The 24,585-nt window shown below is 32.1% G+C and overlaps 1 protein-coding gene across 3 annotated transcripts; it reads right to left on the reverse strand.

Annotated features, from left to right (window-relative positions):
• Positions 1-1,421: 1,421 nt before the first annotated feature.
• Positions 1,422-23,854, reverse strand: LOC148625353 (uncharacterized). 3 transcript variants are annotated; one of them, XM_088568814.1, is made up of 9 exons: positions 23,654-23,854; positions 19,482-19,575; positions 18,736-18,993; positions 10,920-11,145; positions 9,882-9,977; positions 9,253-9,618; positions 8,735-8,794; positions 5,618-6,333; positions 1,422-4,854 (listed from the first exon to the last, which is right to left on the reverse strand). In XM_088568814.1, exons 1-9 carry the CDS (start codon positions 23,815-23,817, stop codon positions 4,795-4,797), a joined length of 2,040 nt encoding a protein of 679 aa, XP_088424940.1. In that variant the 5' UTR covers positions 23,818-23,854; the 3' UTR covers positions 1,422-4,794. The 3 variants fall into 3 exon arrangements, with proteins under 3 accessions (XP_088424940.1, XP_088424943.1, XP_088424941.1); XM_088568817.1 differs by lacking the exon at positions 8,735-8,794 and having other exon boundaries at positions 9,325-9,618; XM_088568815.1 differs by lacking the exon at positions 8,735-8,794 and having other exon boundaries at positions 23,654-23,853.
• Between the last annotated feature and the right edge of the window lie 731 nt (positions 23,855-24,585).

Below are 24,585 nucleotides of genomic sequence, written 5' to 3' on the forward strand. Positions count from 1 at the left end.
TTAAAACAAGTGAAATTCATGTAACTTGGATTTTTTATAGGTGTATTTCATGTGTTACTGTAAATTCAGAATTGTGAAAAATGTTACTGTCTAAATTTGCAATAACTACAAGTGGCATTATGGAGTTTTGCATTCATGCAAACTAATATCTCTCAAAATTGCAAAATTTTAAACTGAATTATTGCCTACAATTCCAAAATTATAATAATTATTGCATGCAATAATTACTGCATTCACAGTATCCAGCAATAAAATTGGAGATTATTGCTTAGCATCCTATAGACACTTTTCTACTACCTAAATGACCCACCTACTTTTCTGCAACCAACATGCAGGGAAACTTCAAAAACATAACAAAAAAGAAATCTAAGGATAATCATCTAAATTTTTAAATGCATGACATCATATTAGTTCAAAAACTTATTTTTTGAGTTCTCAGTTTTCTTGAAAATAAGCAAGGTTTGTTCACTGACTACATAGACAAGGTACCTGGTACAAATAAAATAGTTAAAATACTGTGAAAGTACTTTAATTCGTGGATACCAATTTTCGTGTATCAGGAAAGATACACAAGTTTGTGGAATTTTCAGGTTTTCAGTTAACAAATCAGTAGGAATCTCCTTTTTGTTGGGATCCAAATTTTGTGGTCGAGCTCACCAATGAAAAACAGTACCCCACAAACAATAATACTTTCAATGTAGTTTCCATTATTTAGAATTTAATACACTATATGATTTTGTATAATTTATATAACAAATCATATAGAAACCTTTATAGTCCTAAAATAAGATAAAATATGTCTAAATATTTAAGAAGTAAATTATGGAAACTCCATTTTATCATTGTTTTACCACAGGCAGCCCATTTATGTTACATCGTTTTACCCTGAGTGATAACGAGGGGTTAAATAATGACATAAATGGCAAGCCCGTGGTAGAACAACGATAAATAGAGTTTCTATGACTTATTTTGATTCTAATAGGACTAGTTTCTTCATATTTTTGAATTGATGCAGCGTACGAGTGGAAGAAATGTTAGTCATGTGTTTATCACTTTTTTTTACCATGGCTGTGGTCAAAAGATCTTTGAAGAACATCATATTTAAACATATCATTAACTTTGACAGCCTTACAATTGTACAGACAGCTCACTCTGTCACTAATGCCTGACATGTATAACTTTTGTAATTTCGTTTAAAATAATATGCTTTTAACTTCTAATACTTGTGATAATAAACTGAAAGCTAAGAACAACAAATAAAAAAAATAATGCTCCCTCCTTTTCTTGTTCTAAAATCAACCATTAAGCAAAGTATATTAACACTTAAAGTATTTACATGACAAAGAATGGTGTTGTACCAGTAATCAAAACATGCAGTTAATCTCATACACAAACTTGAAAGATTGATACTAACACATACAAAAAATAGCGAAAGTTTTAATATCAAAATTTCATTCAATACAATTAAATGACAACTTTTTCGAACTGGCTTTTCACTCTGATACATTTGTATCTCTAATTCTACATGGCACTTAATCAATTCAACCACTACAAACAATTACATTTAAACAGCACTCCAAATTAATCTCACAACCATATTCTTCTCAATAAATCGTGCATACAAATATTCAAACAATATACACTTTGTACTTTCACATAAAAATAATTAACCAAAAGAATAAATTGTACATTTAGCAGCTGAATAGGAATGAAGGCTAGATAGTTATAAACATTCTTTCAGCCAATTTTAAGGATAGCATTACTGATAAGGAATTTTCTCCCTTTAGTGATATATTTGTACAAATACAGACTTTGTACACTGAATGTCATTTGGACCACATCAAAGAAATTTGATAAACCCCAGGTCTGCATTGATATTATGAAAAAAAAGCAGGAGCTACAATATCTTCCCTTAAAAAATCTGCAGAGGATGAAGTTAAAAAATATTCATATTAACATGAAAGTCATCACGAAAATGATAATGTCTGCTTAAGAACATCACCAATTACCAAATTTTGCATGGAAATGACAATTAATGATATTCATATACATCCCTACATCCATTGCTACCTAATTGTATACCATCCACAAAACCACCAGTATTATAGGGTTTTTAAGTCTCGTTCTAGTTTCAGTTTCCCTTCCAGAATCTCTGCTGTAAAACATACTGAAATCCGACTTTCCATGGTTAAAAAAAAAATAGTTTGATACCATACACAACCTCTATTAATTAGTAATGGTTCCAGTGTACTGTAAACTAACTTAATTTCATGTTTCAGAATTTATAGGTAATCCGTAATTTGTCCCTTTGCTCTTGTTGACATTAGAAATCAAAAGATATAAAAAATTATCCATCAAAACAGTGGGAGTGATTGTGTCTTTAGAGTTTTTAATAAAAATCATGTAACACACCAACAGTTTGTAGTCGCACTACTTGATTTTTTTAGCTGAAAGTACATTAAAATGATCAGAAATGCAATTATTAGATTACAGATATACAGAATAATAGTTTCTTCCCATTTTGAACCTGACAATATCATGTGGAACATTTCAACTGCCATTCATAGTGTCATGCACTTTCTGAGATATTCCACATGATATTGTTATTATCAAAATCATAAGGAACTGTTATTCTATACATAAATTTAATCTTGCTGCTATTTATTCTAGAAGGAACAGAAAGATCTTATTCACAGGGATATGCCAACCTACCTACCTGGATTTTTTTGGCAATGGAATAGGGAAAAAAACATTTTTTTCAGCCTTACCAAAAAGGTAAATTACTTGCAAAAGTAAGTTGGTTGACAGTAAACATTTGTTCTATTTTTCGTATGTAGAAAGAGAAATGATTCAAGACATCACAGATACTCTGTCTGGAACCACAGTTCTTATATGTATTAGTCAGCTAATAGGTGAAACAATCCCTTGATACAGCATTAACAGGCAACAATCTTGAAAAGTTGGAATGTTAAAATCAACATGTTTAAAGTAATAACATAACAGACATACATGCAGGGCCATAAAAATTCATGACATTATCTACACAATACTCAATGTTTGATAAATACATCATTTACAAAGGATAAGTTCTGATAAAAAGAAAAAAAACAAAAAAGAAAAAGATTGTAACCAAAGTACTATATAAGCATTACAAAAGTTGAGCACTAAAGAAGCGATTATCAAAATTTTTTGTGTATTTTTAAAGCTTTATTATATGGTAGTAAATAATTTACATTCCTGAGAAAGTATTGCAACTGAAGAAAAAAAAGAAAAACTTAAACAACGAAGCTGTTGTCTTAATTAGAGAATGTTATTGGTAAGCAACAATATAGATAAGTGTATGTATTCTTTAGGTAACTACTGTCCACGTGGAAGAGTGCATCTTATTAATGTAATCAAGGACATTAACGTGATTTGTTTTCCTTCAGTGCATCAATAATGCTACAGTAAAAAGAAAATATAAACACGATCATTTCAAAATTTAGTACAAACATTTGTAAGAAACAGGCAAATTCTTAAATTTATGCAGACATGTAAAAACCTGACCAGTCTAACAATGCATATCCAATCAAAGTGGCTCCTAATGAACTGATTTTTTTTTTAAACTGTGTTCAGGAAATAGTTCAACAGAATAATAAAATATTGTGTTTTATTTCACATGACTATATGTCCACAAATCACATATTTGTAATGGAACGTAATGGAATATAAAATACAAATGTAATTCACTAGTATGTGCAATATGAAAACAATCTATTTTTCACCTCATTTTGAAGGTACAAATTATGAAATGAAACTTTAACAGTTGCAGTCTTTTACTGGCAACACAGTTTTATATCTGCCTGATTCATACAATGATTGGTACTTTACATCCTTTTCAATCTGTTTATTTGTAGCTCCAATGACTAGAATCTCACATTTTGAGAAAAAAATATTAAGCTACAGGTACCATAAGCACAAGGTCTCAAAAGTGAACAAATGAACATAAGGGGGATATCAACATGAAAATGTCAATAACGAAAAATCATATATTTTCATAACCCTTACTCAGTAGTTGTATGTATACTAAGTTCTTATAAAGCATACTGCAGTTAAGATGGATTTTGTCATGTTGCTTCAAGGGGAATTTGATAAGAAACACATCAAACTCAAGCACTTCTGGTATTAAGTATTTGCCTGAGCGAATTTTTTACTACTGACATTAAATATTCATTTGCTAGGCAATCTCGATTTAACCGATTATTGCCTACTGCGCAACAATCACACTGCAAAGAGTGATAATGACAATGTCCACCTAAACTTTGGATGAATATAAAAATTACATATGTAGATATATAATATATGTCTACTATTTTACTTATATAATCAGCAATGACTTTAGTGTAACAGTAACATGTACCAGAAGATATAAATTAACGGTAACATACAGATCTATAAAATAAATGGAGCTATTGAGTACATAATGATGACCACATATATTTCAATAAACTGAAAAAGCCTTCAACCAAGAGTTGGGTTCATGACCTCACCTTTGATATAATGTAGTCTTTAACATTATGGTTGCATAACAGTAAACAAAAAATAAGTAAGAACAGAAAGTATGATAATAAAACCAAATGGTAATGCAAGTCTTTGTACTAATGCTTGTCAACTGTCTGGAACCAGTTGTCTCATGCCATCACAGCATGTGATATAAAACTTTCCCCCCATTTCACACTTGATTTCCTCAGAACTTCTCTGTACCCAATACTACAGTCACACAACAACCCATACTAAATATCATCAGGTATATCATCATAAGAATGGATTGGTGGAATTTGTTTTGGGTGCCATTTGCTGGGATGCAGCAGCAGACTGTAAAGGAAAAAAATAGCAAAATGTAGTCAAGTGAAAGATCTAAACTAATGTTAAAGAGTAGTTCTCATCGGCAAGTAATTATTGCCAACAGATTTTTCGTTCTCTCCTATGAGACGTTCATGCCAAAAATTAAATAAAAAAAAATGTGTGACAGTTTGCTGATATTTTGCTCTCAAAAATGACCTATCAAACAACAATTTTAATTGAGGAACAAGCTTTTGGTGAGCAGATTGATGAGAATTGCTTGTCTTGAAAATGGTGAGATCTACTCTCTGACCAGTATCAGTACAAAAATTAACTGAGGAATGTTTAATTTGAACTATATATTTGTGATTATAAACAACAATAAAAGGCCTGTGTGTTCCAAACTTTGAAAAAACTGATTTTAATTTTTTTTATCAAGTTCAATGGATACTCTATTTCAAGTCATTGAATTTTATGATGTAATATTAAGATAATTTTTTTTTCAATGTTTTCCAGCTTACAATTTGAATGCATAATTATCATACGTGTTACTAAATGCTATTATTCTTCTATTTGACTTTTTTGTTTGTCATCATTCCTTTTTCAAAATTTGTTTTACCCAAGTACAGGGTAGCAATTGCTTCCAGGTTAGTGTTGACTTTTTGCAAGATTTACTTGACTATACCTGAAATTTCATCACCAAAATAAAAGCAAAACATACTAGGTGAACTACCTTAGACTAAATCTGAAGTAATTTTACAAAGAAAAGAAGTCAGAGGCATATACATAAACCTACCATAAATGGATTAGCACTAGGAGCAGGCTGACCCCACCCAGGAGGAAAACCTCCCTGTTGTCCAGCCCCAACCATTTTATTTGACTGTCCTGTTGGTGTTGTCATAGTATTTCCAGTCTGAGGCATTGCTTGTCCTCCAAAACCTGCAGCACTTGAAAATGCCCCATTTTGCACAGGAAATTGTCCAAAACCTTGGGGCTGTGCCCCACCCCAACCACCTTGCTGTGTCCCGAATCCAGCTGTACTTGCAGGTGTTTGATTAAAACCCCCCACTGCAGGTTGTCCAAACCCTGCTTGCTGTCCAAATCCAGCATTTGAACTTGCAGGTTGTCCAAAAGCAGACTGCTGTCCGAAACCAGCACTAGAACTAGCTGGTTGTCCAAAAGCAGCTTGCTGTCCAAATCCTACATTGGAAGTTGCAGGTTGGCCAAAACTAGCTTGTTGTCCAAATCCTCCACCTGAACTTGCTGGTTGCCCAAAGGCAGGCTGTTGACCAAATCCAGCACTAGAACTTACAGGTTGGCTAAATCCAGGGCTCTGACCAAACCCACCTGATTGTCCAAACCCTGCAGGTTGTTGCCCAAATCCTGCCATCTGATTAGTTGCAGGTACTTGAGCTTGCCCAAATCCTCCTGGTTGCCCACCTCCAAATGGATTACTGACACCTGAAGTGGTTGTGCTAGAAGAAGTCCCACCAAATGGATTAGCAGTACCACCTACAACATGACAAAACAATTTACATTTTAATAAAAATATCTAGACCTTTTATATTTTCATGATACTGAACACATCATCAATGTTTGTTGCATCAATTTATTTTTCAAAAAACAAAGACAGTTACTAAATCTCATACTTTTAATATCAGTATTAAAACTTAGAAGATATAAGTTAACTGAAGGCTTTGCTATTTGTATTCATCATTAATAAAAGAACTTATTTTTTTCTTCATTAAAGCATGGTTCTACTATACATTTGAGTTTTTGATTTTAATTCTGTCTGCAACCAAAGGTCATTTTAAAATATATTTATGTATGATATAAACCATCAACCAGTAATATTAAACAAAAAAAAAAGACTAAAAGAAATGTTTGTCCCTTGAACCACGGGTCAACTCCACATTAACATAGCAAGGTTTCCATGCTCTAGCCCAAAATATTTCCTTGAAACATGTCACTGAAAGTCTGTACTGAAATAAATATATTCCGGTCTGATATCAGCAGCCTTTTAAAGAAAACTCTTATTTAAACATCTTCAGCCTGTGACAATTCTTACTACAGTTTTACTTGACCAACCAAACTGAGACAATACAATGAACTCAAATCACACTCTTAAATAGTAGTCCATCAATTACACCACTTATAAAGCAAAATGGTGATAAGCATACAAAATTATATGTAACTAATACAAAAATGTATTGTGAGAAGTAAGGGCTAATCTCTGTAAGAATCTGGCAGAGGGTGAAATATGGTATGAAAATACCAACCATTTGACTATTTGCACCATCAGATTCAAGGAAAAGGGATATTTTCCATGTCATATAGGTTAACTAAGTTAAAATTTCATTGAAATGCACTGAAATGAACATTTCAAGGGCATATAAATCTGTAAAAAAAAAAACCTTTTTCTAACATTCTATCCAAAAAAATTTTCTGAGCAGAGATCAAATCACGGTCCTTTCAAATTGAGAAAGCATCCTTGAGTAATTTATATTATCAGATTGATGGGATTTTTGATTTTTTCCCACTCTGCCTGATTCTTACTAAAACTTACATTTAATACATTATAAAGTCTAATGATTATGTCATCTTTGTTAGCTTTCTAATAAAGTATTTGAGGGTTATTGATGACTTATTGTTTCAGGCATGCGTTGGCAAAATGTACTCAAGACCATTTAAGTTAATTAGAAGCCAATCTCAAGCACCAACAAGCAACAAACATAATTATAAATCACATAACCTTTACAAATAAGATGTAAAAATTTGTCAATTTAATGCCAACATCTAAAGCTAGCCTGGTGTTAATAAAGTACTGTACCTAAGGATAATATCACACAATTCTATTCATCACTTTTTTCATAGTGCAGTGTTCTAAGACTATTGGAAAATTGTAGGTTTCCACAAGAAAAGTTTCCTTTTAGAAATTTAAGTTTTCTACTTGTCAAACAAAAAGTGAGATAAAATAAACAACTTTCTTACTCCAAAATCGGACTTGGTCTCGATGACAGGAAAATGGAATCCCGGAACACTGTTAGGGAGAGTTAGTGAAAGATACTAAGTAAAATGCTAAATGCAGTAATGATGTTCTGTTAAAAAAATGTACTTAAAATCTTTGCACATAATTTTAAATTACACGAAAAAGCTCCCATGTATTTAAGGAGTTTTATACCTTATTATGCAGCAACTAGCTCCTAAAGATAACCTGTCACATTTTTAATAACCATTCTAATTCAAAATATTTTGCAAAAAATGTTAATAAAAAACTTCAGGCAAACAAAAAGACATTGCCTATGGCAAAATTACTCTGAAATTCTACATAGAAGTACAACTTAATCATATATGTGTATTCACCATGAAGTGAAACATCTTCAACAAAGTTCATTTATAAAATGAAAATAATGAATCCTATGTGAAGGTACTGAAAACAGAGGTGGCAATCTTCCTGCAGACAATATGTCCTATCAAATCAAGATTTTTTATAAGGAATTGAAAAAAAAAATACTCATTAAAGTTTTGAATGAATTATAAAATGACCAATTCTGAAAATTTTAATCCAAATATCTGAGGGTATCTGTAGAAGACTTCTTAGTATCTGGTCATCGTTTCACAAAGATCCTAAACAAACCAATGGGACTTATGTAAGCTTCATGAAATGGTGCCCAGTCTTTTTCTTATTGCCAAGGTCAAATGAAAATAATCTCATTAAATCTTGTCCATTTATATTTTCATCATAATCAATACAACTGACTGAACCATTGAAAAAAAAAATCAAAGCAATTTCATTCACAAGAAAATCCTGCAAAAAATATCCAAATAAATATTTCACTTCATAGAAAATAAAGACCAGGCCTACAAACAGCCAACAAAAGACATGCATCAATTAGAATGCTTTCTACTGTACCATAGTCAGTGAAAAATGGATTGCCAGGCTTCCCAGCTGGTATATGATTGCCGAAATATCCTGATGTAGAAAAGATTGTGTATCAGAAAGGACTTCAATACATAAAGTATCTATACATGACTGAGGACAAAGAAAAAAATTCTTTAAAGATGATATACTCATTCCAGCTTACAGATACAAGTTTAAATTACTATCATAATATCAATGTAAATTAAATTCTCTCAGTTTATAACTTCTTTTGTCAGTTGCCTTACCATATTTCTGCTAACTCAATGTCATGGCCCAGTAATGGCACATGATCTATGTGATTCTTAAGCAATTAAAATAAATGCCCCAGCAATCTGTTTCCCATCTCTTGGGAAAAAAAGGTAATTAGCAAATAATGTTTAATATAAGGGGTGATGTTACACATACCCCTTCACTTTGCCATATAAAATTCTACACTAAGTGAAAACAAAACCATATCTGTGACCCACTAATCAGCTAAAGCATATTAATTCCTGAACCCTGATTAGTACCTGCACTAGATAAAGCATTTGATGTATTAGAGTTAGTTGATGACATCCAGTCAACACCAGTAGAAGCCGTACTTGTGCTGTTCCAACTAACTCCCTGGCCACTGCTATTCCAGTTAATACTACCACCCCCTGTGGAAGTATTTGAGGAAGTTCCACCCCAATTTACATCAGAACTTCCACCAGCCCAGTTCAAAGCCGATGTTGATGACGGTCCTGCAGCTGATGAGGAAGGGGAGGAACTAAACAGATCTGTTAATGCAGAGTATTTGTCACCCCCTGAGGGTGCTGGAACATTTTGTTGAGAGGAAGATCCATTCATAACTGGAGTTGGACCTGTTGGAGTATTACCCATTGGTACTAAAGGATCTGAAATAATATAAAAAAAAGCTAATGTATGAACTACAGAGTAAAATAACATTTGCCTTGGTGAAATTATAAATAATAAAGACATTTGATACATCCTGAAAAAATGGGTCAAATACAGAAATTGAAAGGTTTCTGAATATACAGCTTGTAACATTAAACTATTAAAATCATTTACTTTAGTGATGATTTTAATTTGATTGAAAAAAATTTGAATCGCTCCATTATTTATTTCTTTAAATGTTTAATACAGCCCAATAACTTACTACTAGTGCTCTGAAAACCTGGGAATACAGACTGAGGCTGGGCAGGTTTTGGTTGGGATCCAAATTGATTAAAACTAGCAAAATCAGCAAAACCACCTGTAAAAGAAATTAAAAAAAAATAAACATTAAGTAACACTCCAGCTAAGAATCATGCAAAATGTGATTCATGGGTAAAATGCCTACATATTTTTATTTTTGATATTTTGTTTGAATTGCCATAGTAAACAGAAATTAACATTCATTTTTTCATATAACCCGAGTTCTTAGGAGATAAAAATTATACAGAATGCACTGTAGATTTCAAAATTAAGGGAAATAACTCTGTAAATGACACCCAAATACAATAGAATTTATTGGATTTTCAATGTTGATTATCTCCTAAGAGCAGACAGATTTGAATGAATCATTACATAGTATAGTCATAGTACAGACCCATAAAACAACTTAATTACAAAAATAAAAAAAATATGTAGCCTTTTTGGGGGTGTATCACATTTTTCAGATTTTGCATGATTCTTACAAAGACAGTTACTTAATAGTATAACAAGAAACGAACAATCTAATATTGCTGATAGATCAAGGCAGAGAAATCCCAAACAACCAAGGGTAATGCTTCAAGTTCTCAAACGAAGCTCTGCCTAGGTAGACAACATTGAAATCTGACCTGAGTATGTCTATATCTAAGTCAATCATTATCAGGTCTAAATGCTTTCTTCACTGGTAATAAATTTCTGCATCAACTGTAAGGAGAACTATTCTTCATAAGGTGTGAAGTAGTTTATTCAAATCATTCATTTAACTGGAACCAAATGAAATGTTACTATATATTTCCTGTGGATACTGTGAAGCCCTAATGAAATCAACTAACTTTAAAATCCATTAACTAGTGAAATTTTGACAAACCTTGAAAACTGTAACCCAAGAATTTAAGTACCTTTACAGTATCGTATATAAGATTTTTATCTACATTTTGTGAAAATCCTACAAAAAACTGAAATACAAAAAAATTTTATGGTGATCCAATAATCAGACCAATACCTGCATCACCACCAGCTGGAGGATTTGATGGAGTTGAAGATGAGGAACTAAAGGGATCACCCCCTAAATCTCCTAACAAATCCATAGTGGCAGACCCTGAACTCTGTGAAGATTGACTTTGTTGTCCTGGGGACTGGAATGAAGCGTCTTTCTGTTGAGGAGGGTTACCAAGAGTTATCTGCCCTGGCACTGCTGCAGCTTGACTCTTTAATGTCTGTTTTGGTGACTGGAAATAGAAAAATACAGATTTAAATCTACAAAGTCTGTTTTGGTGACTGAAAATAGAAAAACACAGATTTAAATCTACAAAAAAATTAAGTCAGTTTATAAAACAAGATAAATATTACAATCATTATGATAGCAAAAAAAAAACTATTTCAGTCATCAATTAAAGAATATGCTAGTTTTAAAGGTCCTGAAAGAAAGCATAATGTATCACAATCACCCCATCCCATCCTACCAGGCCAGATGCCATACTAGTAACAACTTCTACATTCATTTTCAAAACTTATGTTATTTAATAAAAATCATCAAAATTTTGCATGAGTAATGCTCACAATATCAAACACTAAAAATACCAGGTACCGATCATAACAAACTTTTAAATATTTTAAAAGAAAATTTAGAGGGACAAAAATAATACAGAAAATGCTTTTATCATAGCAGACATGAAAAGAAGTACTATCTATTAGAAAATGCACCTGAGGGAGCAGAGGATAGTAGTGTCTTGGCCTCTACCTGTCCTCTTCCCTAATTCCTTGGCAAGTCAAGTTGATACAATTTCAATTTATGTATGAGTTATACAATTAAAATAAACTGAACTTCTTTGGGTTCCAAGTTAATTTCTAACAATATTAAAAAGCAAGGGTCCCCTATTTTAGAGATTATATGTGTAGTTTGTCTGGTCCTTGAAATGCACCTATATGTACACTAAAAAGCTGTGAAAATCAATTTAAAATGGCAGCCTCCATACACATAATCATAAAAAAAATTGGCCTGGTAATGGGCATATGTGTCTGTGTTTAAATGAATTGGGGATTGTTGTAGAAAGATAGCTTGTGTCTATTTAAAGGCTTGTACTGGTAGCAACTTGGGAATTTTGCCTGAACAAGTACTACCGGTGTCTAATTTTGGCAATTTTAAATTTAAATATTTTAAGGCAAAAGCTTAAACCTGAACTTTAAACATGTTACAATTTCTTTTACTTTCACAAAATTCTGTAGAAACATGATATATCAGCTCACTTATCACACCAGTTACACCAGAGAGTACAATAATATCAACAGATCAACCAGAAAAAAACCTGTACACAGAATTAAATTTTATATAACTTTACCATCCCCAGCCTCCTTAGATCCAAACTATCAAGTTTTGTAGAGTCACTTATTTTTTAATTCCATCTTTACGAGAAGTAGATAATAGAATATGGTTTTTTATATTAGTCAGTAATGAATGAATTGTGTTAACGCAGCACGATAAAAATTCATGAATTATATTATCCTACTTCGAAGTTTCAGATATCAGTGACATTGAAAACAACTTAAGTTAGATTTTCGAGAAATACTTTCAAAATTTTTTTTATTAAACTTAAAACTGTAAAAATGCCAAAATGTATGATTCTACCAGGAATATTTCAATTAAGTCTAAAGTTTAGCGTAAGATTAATGATGCATTACATCTAACACTTCAACTGACATAATAACATACTTACAAGGAAATAATTCTGAAGTCAAGTGGTTCACTACTTAAACAATCCAATTAATGGGAAGAATGTAGATAGTTCAAGTTAACACTTTGTAGATAGAGATATCACTGACCAGTACAGATTAAGTCGACATCAGGCTAGTCAAAACTGCCTCATATAATGAAGTTATCTATATATGGGATAGTGACTGTAACTCTATATCAGTTTTATCTATATAGAGAATGGGTACAATGTATGTACTAACATATATTCATTGATACATGTATTAGACAATGTTTTTATCAGCAAGGAACAGGGACATAAGTAATTAACATGTGCAGAAAATGTGGAAATAATATCATAGGATTTTCTGAATGGTATTAGGTTACAACTAAACACATCAGCAAACAGGTGTTGATTTGGTCACAATGTTTTATGAGGGCATTTGGTTACAATAAACATGATATAAAATTGAGTTGTGATTGAGGTCGAAGAGTTTCTGGCACACTTATGACATGTGCACCAAAAATAATTGTATCCATTTATTAGGACTCAAGTCTACCTATGAAGACATTACAAAGTAAATATTTCAATTCATGCACATCTATATATAAAGCCTAAAAATCAAACTAAGATCAATGATTTAGAAGATATTGTAGACACATTACTGAAGTAACCACTTCTAACGATTCCATTACTAAACAAGTTTAAAAAATTCATTTTAAGAATTTAAAGGACAAATGATGTCTTAAAGCTGCATGCCACAGAGAAGCTTGGAGAAAAATAGGTTTAAAAAATATTATTCACGAATCATTGGTTTAATGATTGTATAGTTTTCCACAATACACACAAAATTTAATATCAATCCACAAATTGGGAGCCGAGATAATTGTGGTGAAATAGGACAGACGAGTTGATTCCAATAAAGTACCACCATTTCATTGAGTGGGATATAAAAAAAGTTTCATAAAAACCAGTTAAACTCTTCAACTATTAAACATGAAGAAAAAAAATTAAAAATAATGTGGCTAAATTACTGGGTTCTCAAACAACAATTATGATACAGGTACATGAAATTGGTTTTAATAATCGACATGCACATTTGTAGGTCTGTGCATTGAAACAATTTATTTTCAAAAATGCTTTACTATTTGGTGTATCTATTTCAGAATATAATTTTTCTTTTCATTTCAGTTAGTTACCCCTTTGCCTCCAATCCGTTTCTGTAGACACATCTTTTTATACAAGTATATGCATGACTAGGTGTCTTGTTTTTTTTTCACTGACCAGATGCATGTATTCTCAGCAGTGGCCTCCTATGTCAAGTTGACAAGGCAAATGACGGCTCCCTGTGAAAAACACTAGTATCTTGCATGAACAAGCAGTGGCCTCCTCTGTCATGTTGACAGGGCAAGGATACTCTCTGTGAAAACAATAGTTCCTGGCATTGATCCCCTCATTGTAACTTTAGTATTACAATGTATTACATATACTTAATGAGTTATATGCTTCTGTACTGCAAATTCCACTTCAGAACTATGAAATGGTTCATATCTAAAGTGAATATCATTTTTCCATGTGTGTACACCTATTTCATGTACATATAAATATATACACATATATATTTCACCCCCCTATATCTTTGGCCTACATTTGTCAAATAAGAAAAATATAAATATACTTCTGAAAACCAAAGAGATATGAAAAAAAATAATAAATTGGCTCAGACAAATACAATGTAAATGTGTTGCATATATATAGATTACAGAATCAAAAGATGGTTCCAGTGGATGTTAGTACTTAATCAATACAGCCTGATGTTTCATTCATAACAATGGTATCTGTCTTTATCAGTGAATTATTAAACAAATATTTACTAGTTTTAGATGACCTTAATATGGATAATAAATTCATAAACACCACATTATTGTGATTTAATGCGTAAAAAAAGTATGAGAAATTAGTTTGAGGTTTAACAGTTTAAATATTATATACTTCAGTAGGCATAAAAATATGTGTTCACAATAAACATGTAAATTAGATTTTGATCAATTAAAAAATACACTGCATTGTATACTGTACAATAAATACCATAAAACGCTCCATGGGGCACAGATTGAATCCTAAACAGTTGGAGGAAATATGAACACTTCATTTACACATTAATATAATGTATGGCAAATTAGTCAAAACTCAAAATTCAAATATCAGAAATTTATAAAAATTGAAAGGGTACTCTCATCAATTAAAAGGAAACAGTTCACCAAAGTTTCATTAAAATGAGTAAAAGCATTATTGAGTTATAGTCTGAAAACAGTGAAATTTCTCTTGAATAAAGTCCCATAAATCTTAATCATAAAATCACAAATTTTTAAAAATTTAAAGGGAGCTTTAATAAGAATAAAGAAACAATTCATCAAAGTCTCATTTAAATTGCTGCATGGGTTTTTGAGTTGCAACATGTATATTCTGAAAACAGAAAATCACCCATCTTTGAACGAATGAAGTCCCATCACTCAAAAATAAAATCAAAGACTGAAGTCTTCAAAGTTGCTAATCGTCAAATATTCTCTACCTCTGATTTTGACTCCCTTTTAACATATGAAATAGCACAAATGCTGTATGCTCATAAATGATGACCCAAATGATTTCAATCAAAACAACTGGTTATCAGGGACCAGATTTAACAACTGGCAATGACTATATGTAGATATCAGGGCCCTGATAATATATATGACCTATATAGTCAATTGTAATGAGCCCTGTGTTTGAATCGGCATCTGGGTAATATTACATAAATTCGATGCTAACCAACCATTTTATCTTTCAATTTAAACTTCCTGTTCTCATACAAGCAAAAAACACACAGACATGTGTATGATATTTTTTTAAAGAGCTACATTTTAGCTATCTTTGGGTTGCTTATGATATTGACCAGGGAACCAGATTAAACAACTGGCAATGAATATTTATAGATGGGGGCCCGGCTTGTGTATATGACCTATATAGTCTTGTAGCGAACCCCTGTGCCTGAATCGGAAACTGGGTTATGTTCAATGCTTCCAGTTCTCTACAAGCAAGAAACACTTAGAACATAGGTGTATGATATTATAGAGGTACATTTTCATCTTGTCTGAAGCTAGAACTATGACACTGCAGCTGTAAACACGGCTCAGATCATAATGTGGAGTAGTACTCTACACTCAGAGACATTTGTTTCTCTAACACTAAAGTCTGACCTGAGTGAAACTCGGTATTACACTGACATTTACCACCTAGATCCAACCTAGCCAACACAGACCGTTTGTATATTGCAATAGTTGTAAAATTTAATGAGGTATAACGGGAATTCATTGTAAGATATAATGTACATTGTGCTTCTGTTTTTCAGGTAATTTGGAGCATTCCATTAAGATAAAAAAAAAATTAGTCATTGCATTAAAAATTTGTCATCATCTTCTTTTATTTATATTTTGTACATGTTTACCATTTATTAGAGAAGTATATAGATGAAAACTAGGCATAGTATAAACAGCAAAGAATAGCAAGTGGACATGTAAGAGAAAATGCATAATAACTCAAATATGGAAACAAAATGATATTTTTGAGGAAAAAAAAAAATCCTGGTCCCAAGTGCCTGTGATTTACAGCTACATCCAATGTGTGGAAGATATCATGTAGAAATATTACTTCGGATTTTGTTCAAGTAACATTGCAATCTTTTGATATTTTAATTTTGCACTTTTAAAGTGATAATTACTATTTATAAATATAAATAAAACACTTTGAAAGTATTGATTTTTGTAATTTGATTCAAGTGACGGACTTGTAAAAACAGTCTGGTGATGCTTTTAGTTTCTGATAGTCTTAGTAATTGAATGACTTTTTTAGAATTAAAAGAAACTAATTGCCGGTCCCAAGACATCTTTATAATATGTACATAATAATTGTAAAGTAGAAGCCCTTTATCAAGACTGGGAACATTGTCAGTAATAATTATATAAGTTGCAAGATGTTGTCCAAACAAGGAAGAGACTGCATCCTCAGCCGGTCGTTTTCGACCGCTTAAATGCTTCAAGTTAATTCTGAGAAATTCTTATTGAAAATACGTTTCAAATACAACCTACATATACCTTTATTTTAATTATAAGTTTTGTTAAACGGTTTCGAACTTTCTATGATGCTGACTGATGTTTACTCCCATATAAAAATAATCCCTTTGATGAACCTTGCACGTACATAGTTGTCTATTTTTAGAAATTTAAATGAACACATTGTTTACAATGTCTCCGATGTGTGTCTGGTCATCACATGTATTGCAATTAATTATAATTACTCAATACAAGACAGCCATGAAGTATGTATCAATGATAAATTTCTTTTTTTATGATTCCCACATTGAATTTGTCAATCTTTAATACCACGTGCTAATCGTCTCAACCACTGTTATATTGTATCAACACCTTGGATTAAAGCAGGACAAATCAACTAGATCTAGGATCAATTTCGGCAATTGGATTAAGTATTTTCATGTGTCCTCCGGGGTCCCAAATGAATTTTGGAGGTCAGTGACCTGGGAGCTTGGGTACAAATGTCCACATTGTCGGCGAATATCAAGGAGATTAACTTTACAGTGCTGGGTGATCTTTCACCCAGGTCTGTAGTTCTTTGTAAACAATTAACAACTGGAATATACCATGTCCAAGCTGGGTGGGTGTAACACTCACACTTCATCATGAAAAAATCTGACTGACACGGATTTAAAACTCTGACTTGAGTGTTAGCGAAACACAAGTCGTTGAGTGTAGTGTAATTTATAATTATAAAAATCATATGTGAATATGAACTACTGAAATTATGAGTCGCTAACAATACCAGCGATTTAAATATGACATTTTATTTGAATCAAATGAGAGCTAAAAATCAATAAAAAGAAACAATTCAACTTAGTTTAAAAAAATTGATGGCAGCATTTTAGAAGTGTGTCAAGTGTGAATGACGGACGGACTCTGTTATACCATTATACAAAAGTGTATCCCATCCTAAAAGCAGGCATACAAACTAAGTTTGATTTTGAATACTCTGAAACATGTTGTAGGCACATTTGATAACAGGGTCAAAAATCAAGACTTAAAATCAAAAGTCACTGAAATGGTCATGAAACGGACAGTTAATCCATTTTTATAAAATAATTTCTTTTTCCCAATACTTTTTGTACATAAGTCAACTTTTTTCACTGACATGAATCAATAAATTCATTTTTATAGAATAATTTTTTTTGCCAATAGTTCCCAGAGCCATATTAGCTCTTTCCATTATCATTATGAGCTTGACAACTTATTGTACAGGAATCAATTTTTTTTTACTGATATGAATCAACATTGCTTTTCATTTACACGTGTATACTGAAACAACTTTCAATGTCCACATTTATACATGTACATTTATGAACTTAAATTTCCAATTTGACTTTGCATGCCTTGAAGTATTACTCCACATGAGGGGTTGAAGAAGAAATAAATTTCAAATTACCTTTTTTTTTACAAAATGGCAACATAAAGACAACTTTCTCTTACACATGTATTAAACAATATTCATACACAAATGCAAAAAATGACTTAAGGAGGTATACCTACATGTAGGGTAATGGACATAACTCTTGAAATCAGTGATATGTTTGTATCATATTCAATTTCACCACAGCCTATCAAGCTTTCAAAATCAATCCAAGTTGTTTTGATGCTTACATGATATTGATGTAAAATGCTGAATACACACGTACCAATGATTTGCAAGAGTTGTGTCCCTTACCCAAAGTCAACCTCCTTAAGTACTCACTCTCAACTATCACCAGACATAGAGATTACTTGAGTATATAGACCAAGGCATTACACAATTAAATTACATCTTCAAGTGGTATACATGTTATTAAAGTATTAATCATGTTCATATAACACTTAATGTCTTGTCCTTAACAAAGAAAATTCAGGCAATGTTTCATAAAATTCTCAAATTAGTTCTAAGCAATTTGATTGTTTAAAAATCAACTTCAGATAGGATTTGAAAAAAATCTCACAATGATTTTTTTTTATAAAACAAGGCCTAGGTCATTACAGTACCACTTTAAATTACCTGATCATTCTGTTGTACTTGCAAACTTGGTGTTTTCTCCCCTAGCAATGTTTTGAGTGGTTTGGTTGCTGGTTGTTTATTCATTACAGCCTCATTGGCCTGTTTAGCTTCAGCTTTCATGGCATCTGTTGGAGCAACATAATACCGCTTCCTTTCATATTTCTGTATCATAAAATCTTTAACTTTTTGTTCATCTCTAGAATCTGGTTCTGCTCCTGATCTACTGTCATATAGACCTAAATATACTTTTCTACAAAACTACAATTAAAAAAAAATGCAATGATGTTACTTCAGATATCATGGGAAGACTTTGCAGTATTTCTGCCAAATTTTAAAAAGTATTCAGCATACATATGCACATTCTTGTAAACTTCTATCGAGGATTACGATAGTCATTACCAAACAATATAATTCAATTTGTTGATGTATCATTTATTATATTAGTGCTGTTCAGCCCGCCAAACAAATCATAAATAATATTTCATTTTATTGTTTTAATTTATACATGTATACAAATGTATATGCAAGATGATCATTTTCATCAATTCATGATATTGGAAGGGAAGGGCTGTACTATGTGTTGGTATACTAATGAATATTTTCTGCAAGTAGGATTTTTTTTCCATATACACTGCAGCACATAGATTAAAATGGCTGGACTCCAATATTTATAACAACCTTAGGTTTCTTTGAAAAGAAAGCAAAATGTATATTTCAAGTACATTAAGTACATGTATGTTACTTACATCATTTCCATGGCACTTTAAAAAATCCATTTCCTCTGGTGTAAAACTAGCCATGGATATAGACTTAACTCTGTGTGGAGGATTCAAACCTCTCCTGTAAAACAACAGCATACAGTTACATTTGAGACACATTTCAAAAGGATACATCAATTTAAAATCAAATGTATTGTTGGTTTTCTGGTTCTCTAACCTGCCTGAATAAGTAGAAAAAAAAAAAACCTTTGCCAAAAACTAAAGCAGCAGGATTTGATTTTTGGCCGGGTCTCATTCATGAAAATCAACTAACATAATAGATGGTGAATGTTGGTCGGGGAGGTGGGGAAAATGTTTTCTAACATTTTTCTCAGGAACTATAATTCACAGCCACCAGATATTTGGTACACAACTTCAATTATTGGGTCACATATCGTGGTATGTAATTTCAAGTCATTAGCACTTCAACTTCCCATTGATGGCAACTCAGCCCCTTCTGACTTTGACCCATTTTTACCAACTTTTAATTATTAAATATTGATTGCTGGGGTATTAAAATACCCAATGGACATTGTACACTTTTCTCATCACATATTTATACATACATGTTCTATTTAATGAATTTCAAAGATGTCATGTTCCTGGACATGTCATAGTAACAAGAGGCTCCCAGGAGCCTGAATCGCTCACCTGATTAAAGTTTGTCTTTCAAGGGCAATGAATTTGACAAGGAGTTGTCCAACAATTCTGACTCAAGAAGACTTTAGTAGGACTATCATTAGGGGATCATTTCAGTGATAGAAAGTGTCCTTCTTTTAGTGTTAAGGATATTGGCTGTAAACTGTATAAAAAAAGCTGTCATTTTTTATCTTTCAAGGGCAATAACTCTTACAGGAGTCACCTGACAACTTTAACTTATGAAGGCCTTATAATGAGGGTCATTTCAGCTATAGAAATAATTTTGCTAAACCTAACAGTTTTGGAGATACTTGTGAGAAACTATTGTCTGACCCCATTGTTCTACTTTTAGTAACAGCAGCTATGTTTTTCGATGGATCAAAAAATCCCCACAACAGTTCTATGCACGATACCCCAAGGAACATTCATACCAAGTTTGGTTCCAATTGGTCATGTGGTGTCAAAGGATAAGATTTTTGAAAGAAATAACATTCAAAATAGCAAAAAAATGTCGATAAAGGGCAGTAACTCTGACATGGCTTAACATATCAAAATGAAAATTTGACCACAGATAGATCTCATCATGCTGGACACTTTCAGTCAGAATTTGGCTAAACCTAATGGTTTTGGAGATATATGCAAAAAACTACTGTCTGACCCCATGCTCTATTTTTAGTAACGGCAGCCTTATTTTTCGATGGATCAAAAATCCCCACAACAGTTCTATGCACAATACCCCAAAGAACATTCATACCAAGTTTGATGCCATTGGTCAAGTGTTGTCAGAGGAGAAGAGTTTTGAAAAATTGTTAAAGACGATGACAGACACCAAGTGATGGCAATAGCTCATGTGGCCTTTGGTGGTATTTAAGATGGTATTTAATTCCCAAAAGAAATCAAAAGACTTCTGTAAGTGGGGCAATTAGTTGTCATAATAAAAAATGACCTTGAATACATATACATGTATATTTTGTGGTATGATTTAACAGACAGATGTTGAATTATAGCTTATTACCATTTCAGAAAAGTTGGAATTACAATGTACATGTACATGAATGACACCTAAAAATACCTCATGACTTGATTATGAAAATTTCTTAATGACAAGTGTCAGAAAAATATTTTAACTTGACAATTGAAACAATTATATTCAAATACACTTCCTTTTTAGGCACAAGCTACTTGAGAAAAACAGGGGGAAGTGAATGCGTATGTGCATCATTTAGTAATGCTTTTTAAAATTATATGTGTTATATGTTACTTATATGCACACAATATAAGCAAGCATTTTCATATATTCATTTTCTTTTACTGAGATAAATATTACTTTTTCTTTAAGCTATATATGTAAGTAACTAAATATTTTCGACAAAATGAAATCAGCCTGCTGACTGAATGATTGACTGTATCATATATTCATGAAATTGAATTTCTAATCCATACATGTACCTCTACCCCTTACCAAATTTATTACAGCAAAATTAATACATGATTGAGCAAAGCAAAGCTTCTTGCACTGCATAGTCCTATTGATTTTGTCTTTTTTAGCAGCACTGGAATAGAAAATTTCAGACAATGACATTCTGTTGGAATTTTCATTATGTTCTGTTTTTTTTCCAGATCCAACTTAATCCATAATTTCTTGTTCAAAATATCCAGTCTCTTGATATAAGTTGATCAAGAGTATCAATAATCATGTTAAAAATTTATTACTAAAGACAAATCAAGACTGAAACTTTATCGACACATATTTTAGCGGTCAGTACCCACTCGTCTCAAGCTTAAGAAATGTTCAGTCAAAATGGAGAATTTACTGTCCTGTTATGAAACGCTTCGGGTTTTCTACCGAATTATAAATTGAGATAAATTTAAAAAGTCCAAACAACCAACACCACAAATTTGCACACTTTATAACAATGTGAATGGTAAAACATGAATTATTGTGAGCTGAAGTTAAGAATGTTCATTCCGTATCCTGTTTTAAACGTTTAAAACAAAAGCTGATTAAAATACTTGCTTGTAACAGGGTAGGAAACTCACTCAAATTCTAGCCAGTCCTGAATACAGTTTTCCAATATATTTACTATATGGCTATATAAATTTTTGCTAAAATTAGCCGGCTCTGCCAAAAAATAGCCAGTCTCGGGATGGCGGGCAGGCTACTATTTCTAACTCTGCTTGTAACCGATAATTCTATAGATTTCGAAAATTTTTACAATTTATTTTCTCAAACGGGCGTGATTTTTGTTTGAATTGTTATCAGAAGAAAGATAGCTTGATCAAAATACCGATTGTGGGCAATGTCTGAAAATGAGAGGGCGACTTCACTTCACTTTGGTGTCATCTGAAGAAGAAGTGAGCGACTCCAGGGTGACTATTCTGCCCGAATCCCCCAGTAGCATGAGCCCTGTTTACTAAGCGTGATGTTCTAAGTCTTGTATACAGAAGACAGCTCATAAACAAGTCTAAATTAAATTGCAAATTTGTTCTCATAAAGGACAGCAAGAATAGGCTCTTAGAAAAACCAGGGAATGGGTTATCAGCCAACAACTTCAAAACCCCACCAGGACAAATCATGGATTACAGTATAATCGATCATACAATAGGAGTTTACTTGGACAACTACAATGCTGATATTTTCAGAAACTATAATACACTTCTGAAAGGAATGTTGTTAAAGGTTGTTTCAATAATTAAATACAAATTGAATTATAGCTTTTTCCAAGATAGAAATGGCTGTAACAGTCAATAGCATGCTGGTGATGGCACCCAGATGTTTACAAAAATGATGTAATCAGTATTATCCATAATTCTTGGGGAATTGAAAGTTGTGAAATGATTATGAAACAGTGAATCAAAATGAAACAATTCTAAACAAAATGATTCAAAATCAAATTAAATCAAAATTAAATGAAACATTTTGCCATTCATAGGTAAATATACCAAAATATTTACCTATGCCAGACAATATGGTCCAAAGACAAAGTCATCTCAGACCATAACAATTTGGAGAATGAATTCCATTTGTTGGACAATTCAAACGTGCATCAAGAAGATTTAAACCATATAGGAAGGTAATCAAAATAAAAAAATAGGGGCTTACAAAATGAAAGGTGCCATGAATTTTTGTTTCTTCATGACTTCAGGAGTGTTTCACGTTTCATCCTTCTCATATCACAATATACAACTCTTTGATACTGGTATTGAGGAGAATTAGCTGCTGTATCCGAAAACAACAAATGTATGTAAACACAAGTAAGTTAGATGATATACAAATATGTAGGTTGTAGTGTTCCACATTTGTAAATTTCTTTCCATCTTCTTCAGTCCACACTACTCCTGTATTGTCATTAGGGTAAACATTCAAAACAAAAGACCAATAAGTCTAAAAAATTGTATCTGAAGTAAAATGAGACATGGATACAGACTGGGAACGCAAAGGATACTTTCTTCCTAGTACAAGACCTCAGTGCTAACTCATTTTTGAACTTCTGACAACTGAATTCCAAACATAAACTTACAAAATTCCACTACATGAAGTACAGACAAACGACCCTGTTGTCATGTTAACATATGTAGGTCCCCTTTGGTGACAATCGAAACACTGTTTGTTGGCGGGTAGAGCTGCCATTTCTCGTAACATCTTAAGATGCTTTTCATCTTGCTTTCTTTTGCTTGACGCCATTTTGGAGAATGACAATTTAGACCGGAAGTAATAATTCGCACACATTCAAGAACGGTAACTCCTCATATGTCAGCAGATAGCGCGAATCATTTGTGCAACGTTTGAATATTACATTTTGATCCTAATTCCAAAGGTCAATAGAATTTTTCTAATGAAAAAAAAACAAAAAACAAAAAAAAACAAACAAAAAAAAAAACAACAAAAAAACAAAAAACAAAAACAAAAAACTAAAACCAAAACCCCCCCAAAAAACAACAAAAAAACAACAAAAAAACAAAAACACATAAACGAACACAAAAAAACAAAAAAGAGAAGAAAAAAACAAACAAACAAACAAACAAACAAACATAAAAAATATAGCTACCTTTCAAAAATAACAACTTGACACCACAGATTAGAGATGTATTTTTCAGGGGTGGATCTTAGACGCTAGGTTAGGAATCTATTACCAAGATGAAAATGTTGGGAAAATCATGATTTCATGCAGATAATAAACATTTTTCTGTTTGTAGAATATATTGGGAGTGGATAAACTATATGAACAGTTAAGATAATAAAGATTCACCTAAGTATAATAAAAACTGGTGCCAACATTTCTCAATTTTGTGCAAAAAGTGAACAGGGGACAGATGGACACCAGTATACCATAATACACCCGCCTAGAAAAACAGGCGTATTAAATTAGCAATCTTTCAAATGAGCTTTTATTATATATTTAACACACAATTTTTAACCTACTTATAGGCATGACAGGGGTTATGCTTTTCC

Source organism: Perna viridis, chromosome 2 (genome assembly GCF_037379345.1).
Source record: "Perna viridis isolate PV_CMFRI_1.1 ecotype Kerala chromosome 2, ASM3737934v1, whole genome shotgun sequence".
Lineage (NCBI taxonomy): Eukaryota > Metazoa > Mollusca > Bivalvia > Mytilida > Mytilidae > Perna > Perna viridis.

Bases quoted from the DNA above. Each gene is read 5' to 3' on its own strand.
- LOC148625353 (XM_088568814.1), bottom strand. From the start codon at position 23,817: ATGGCGTCAAGCAAAAGAAAGCAAGATGAAAAGCATCTTAAGATGTTA. The intron at 6,334-8,734 runs GTACAGTAGAAA...GTCATGTTGTAG, and splicing joins TCCATTTTTCACTGACTATG to GTGGTACTGCTAATCCATTT. The intron at 4,855-5,617 runs GTAGGTTTATGT...TTTCCTTTACAG, and splicing joins CTAGTGCTAATCCATTTATG to TCTGCTGCTGCATCCCAGCA.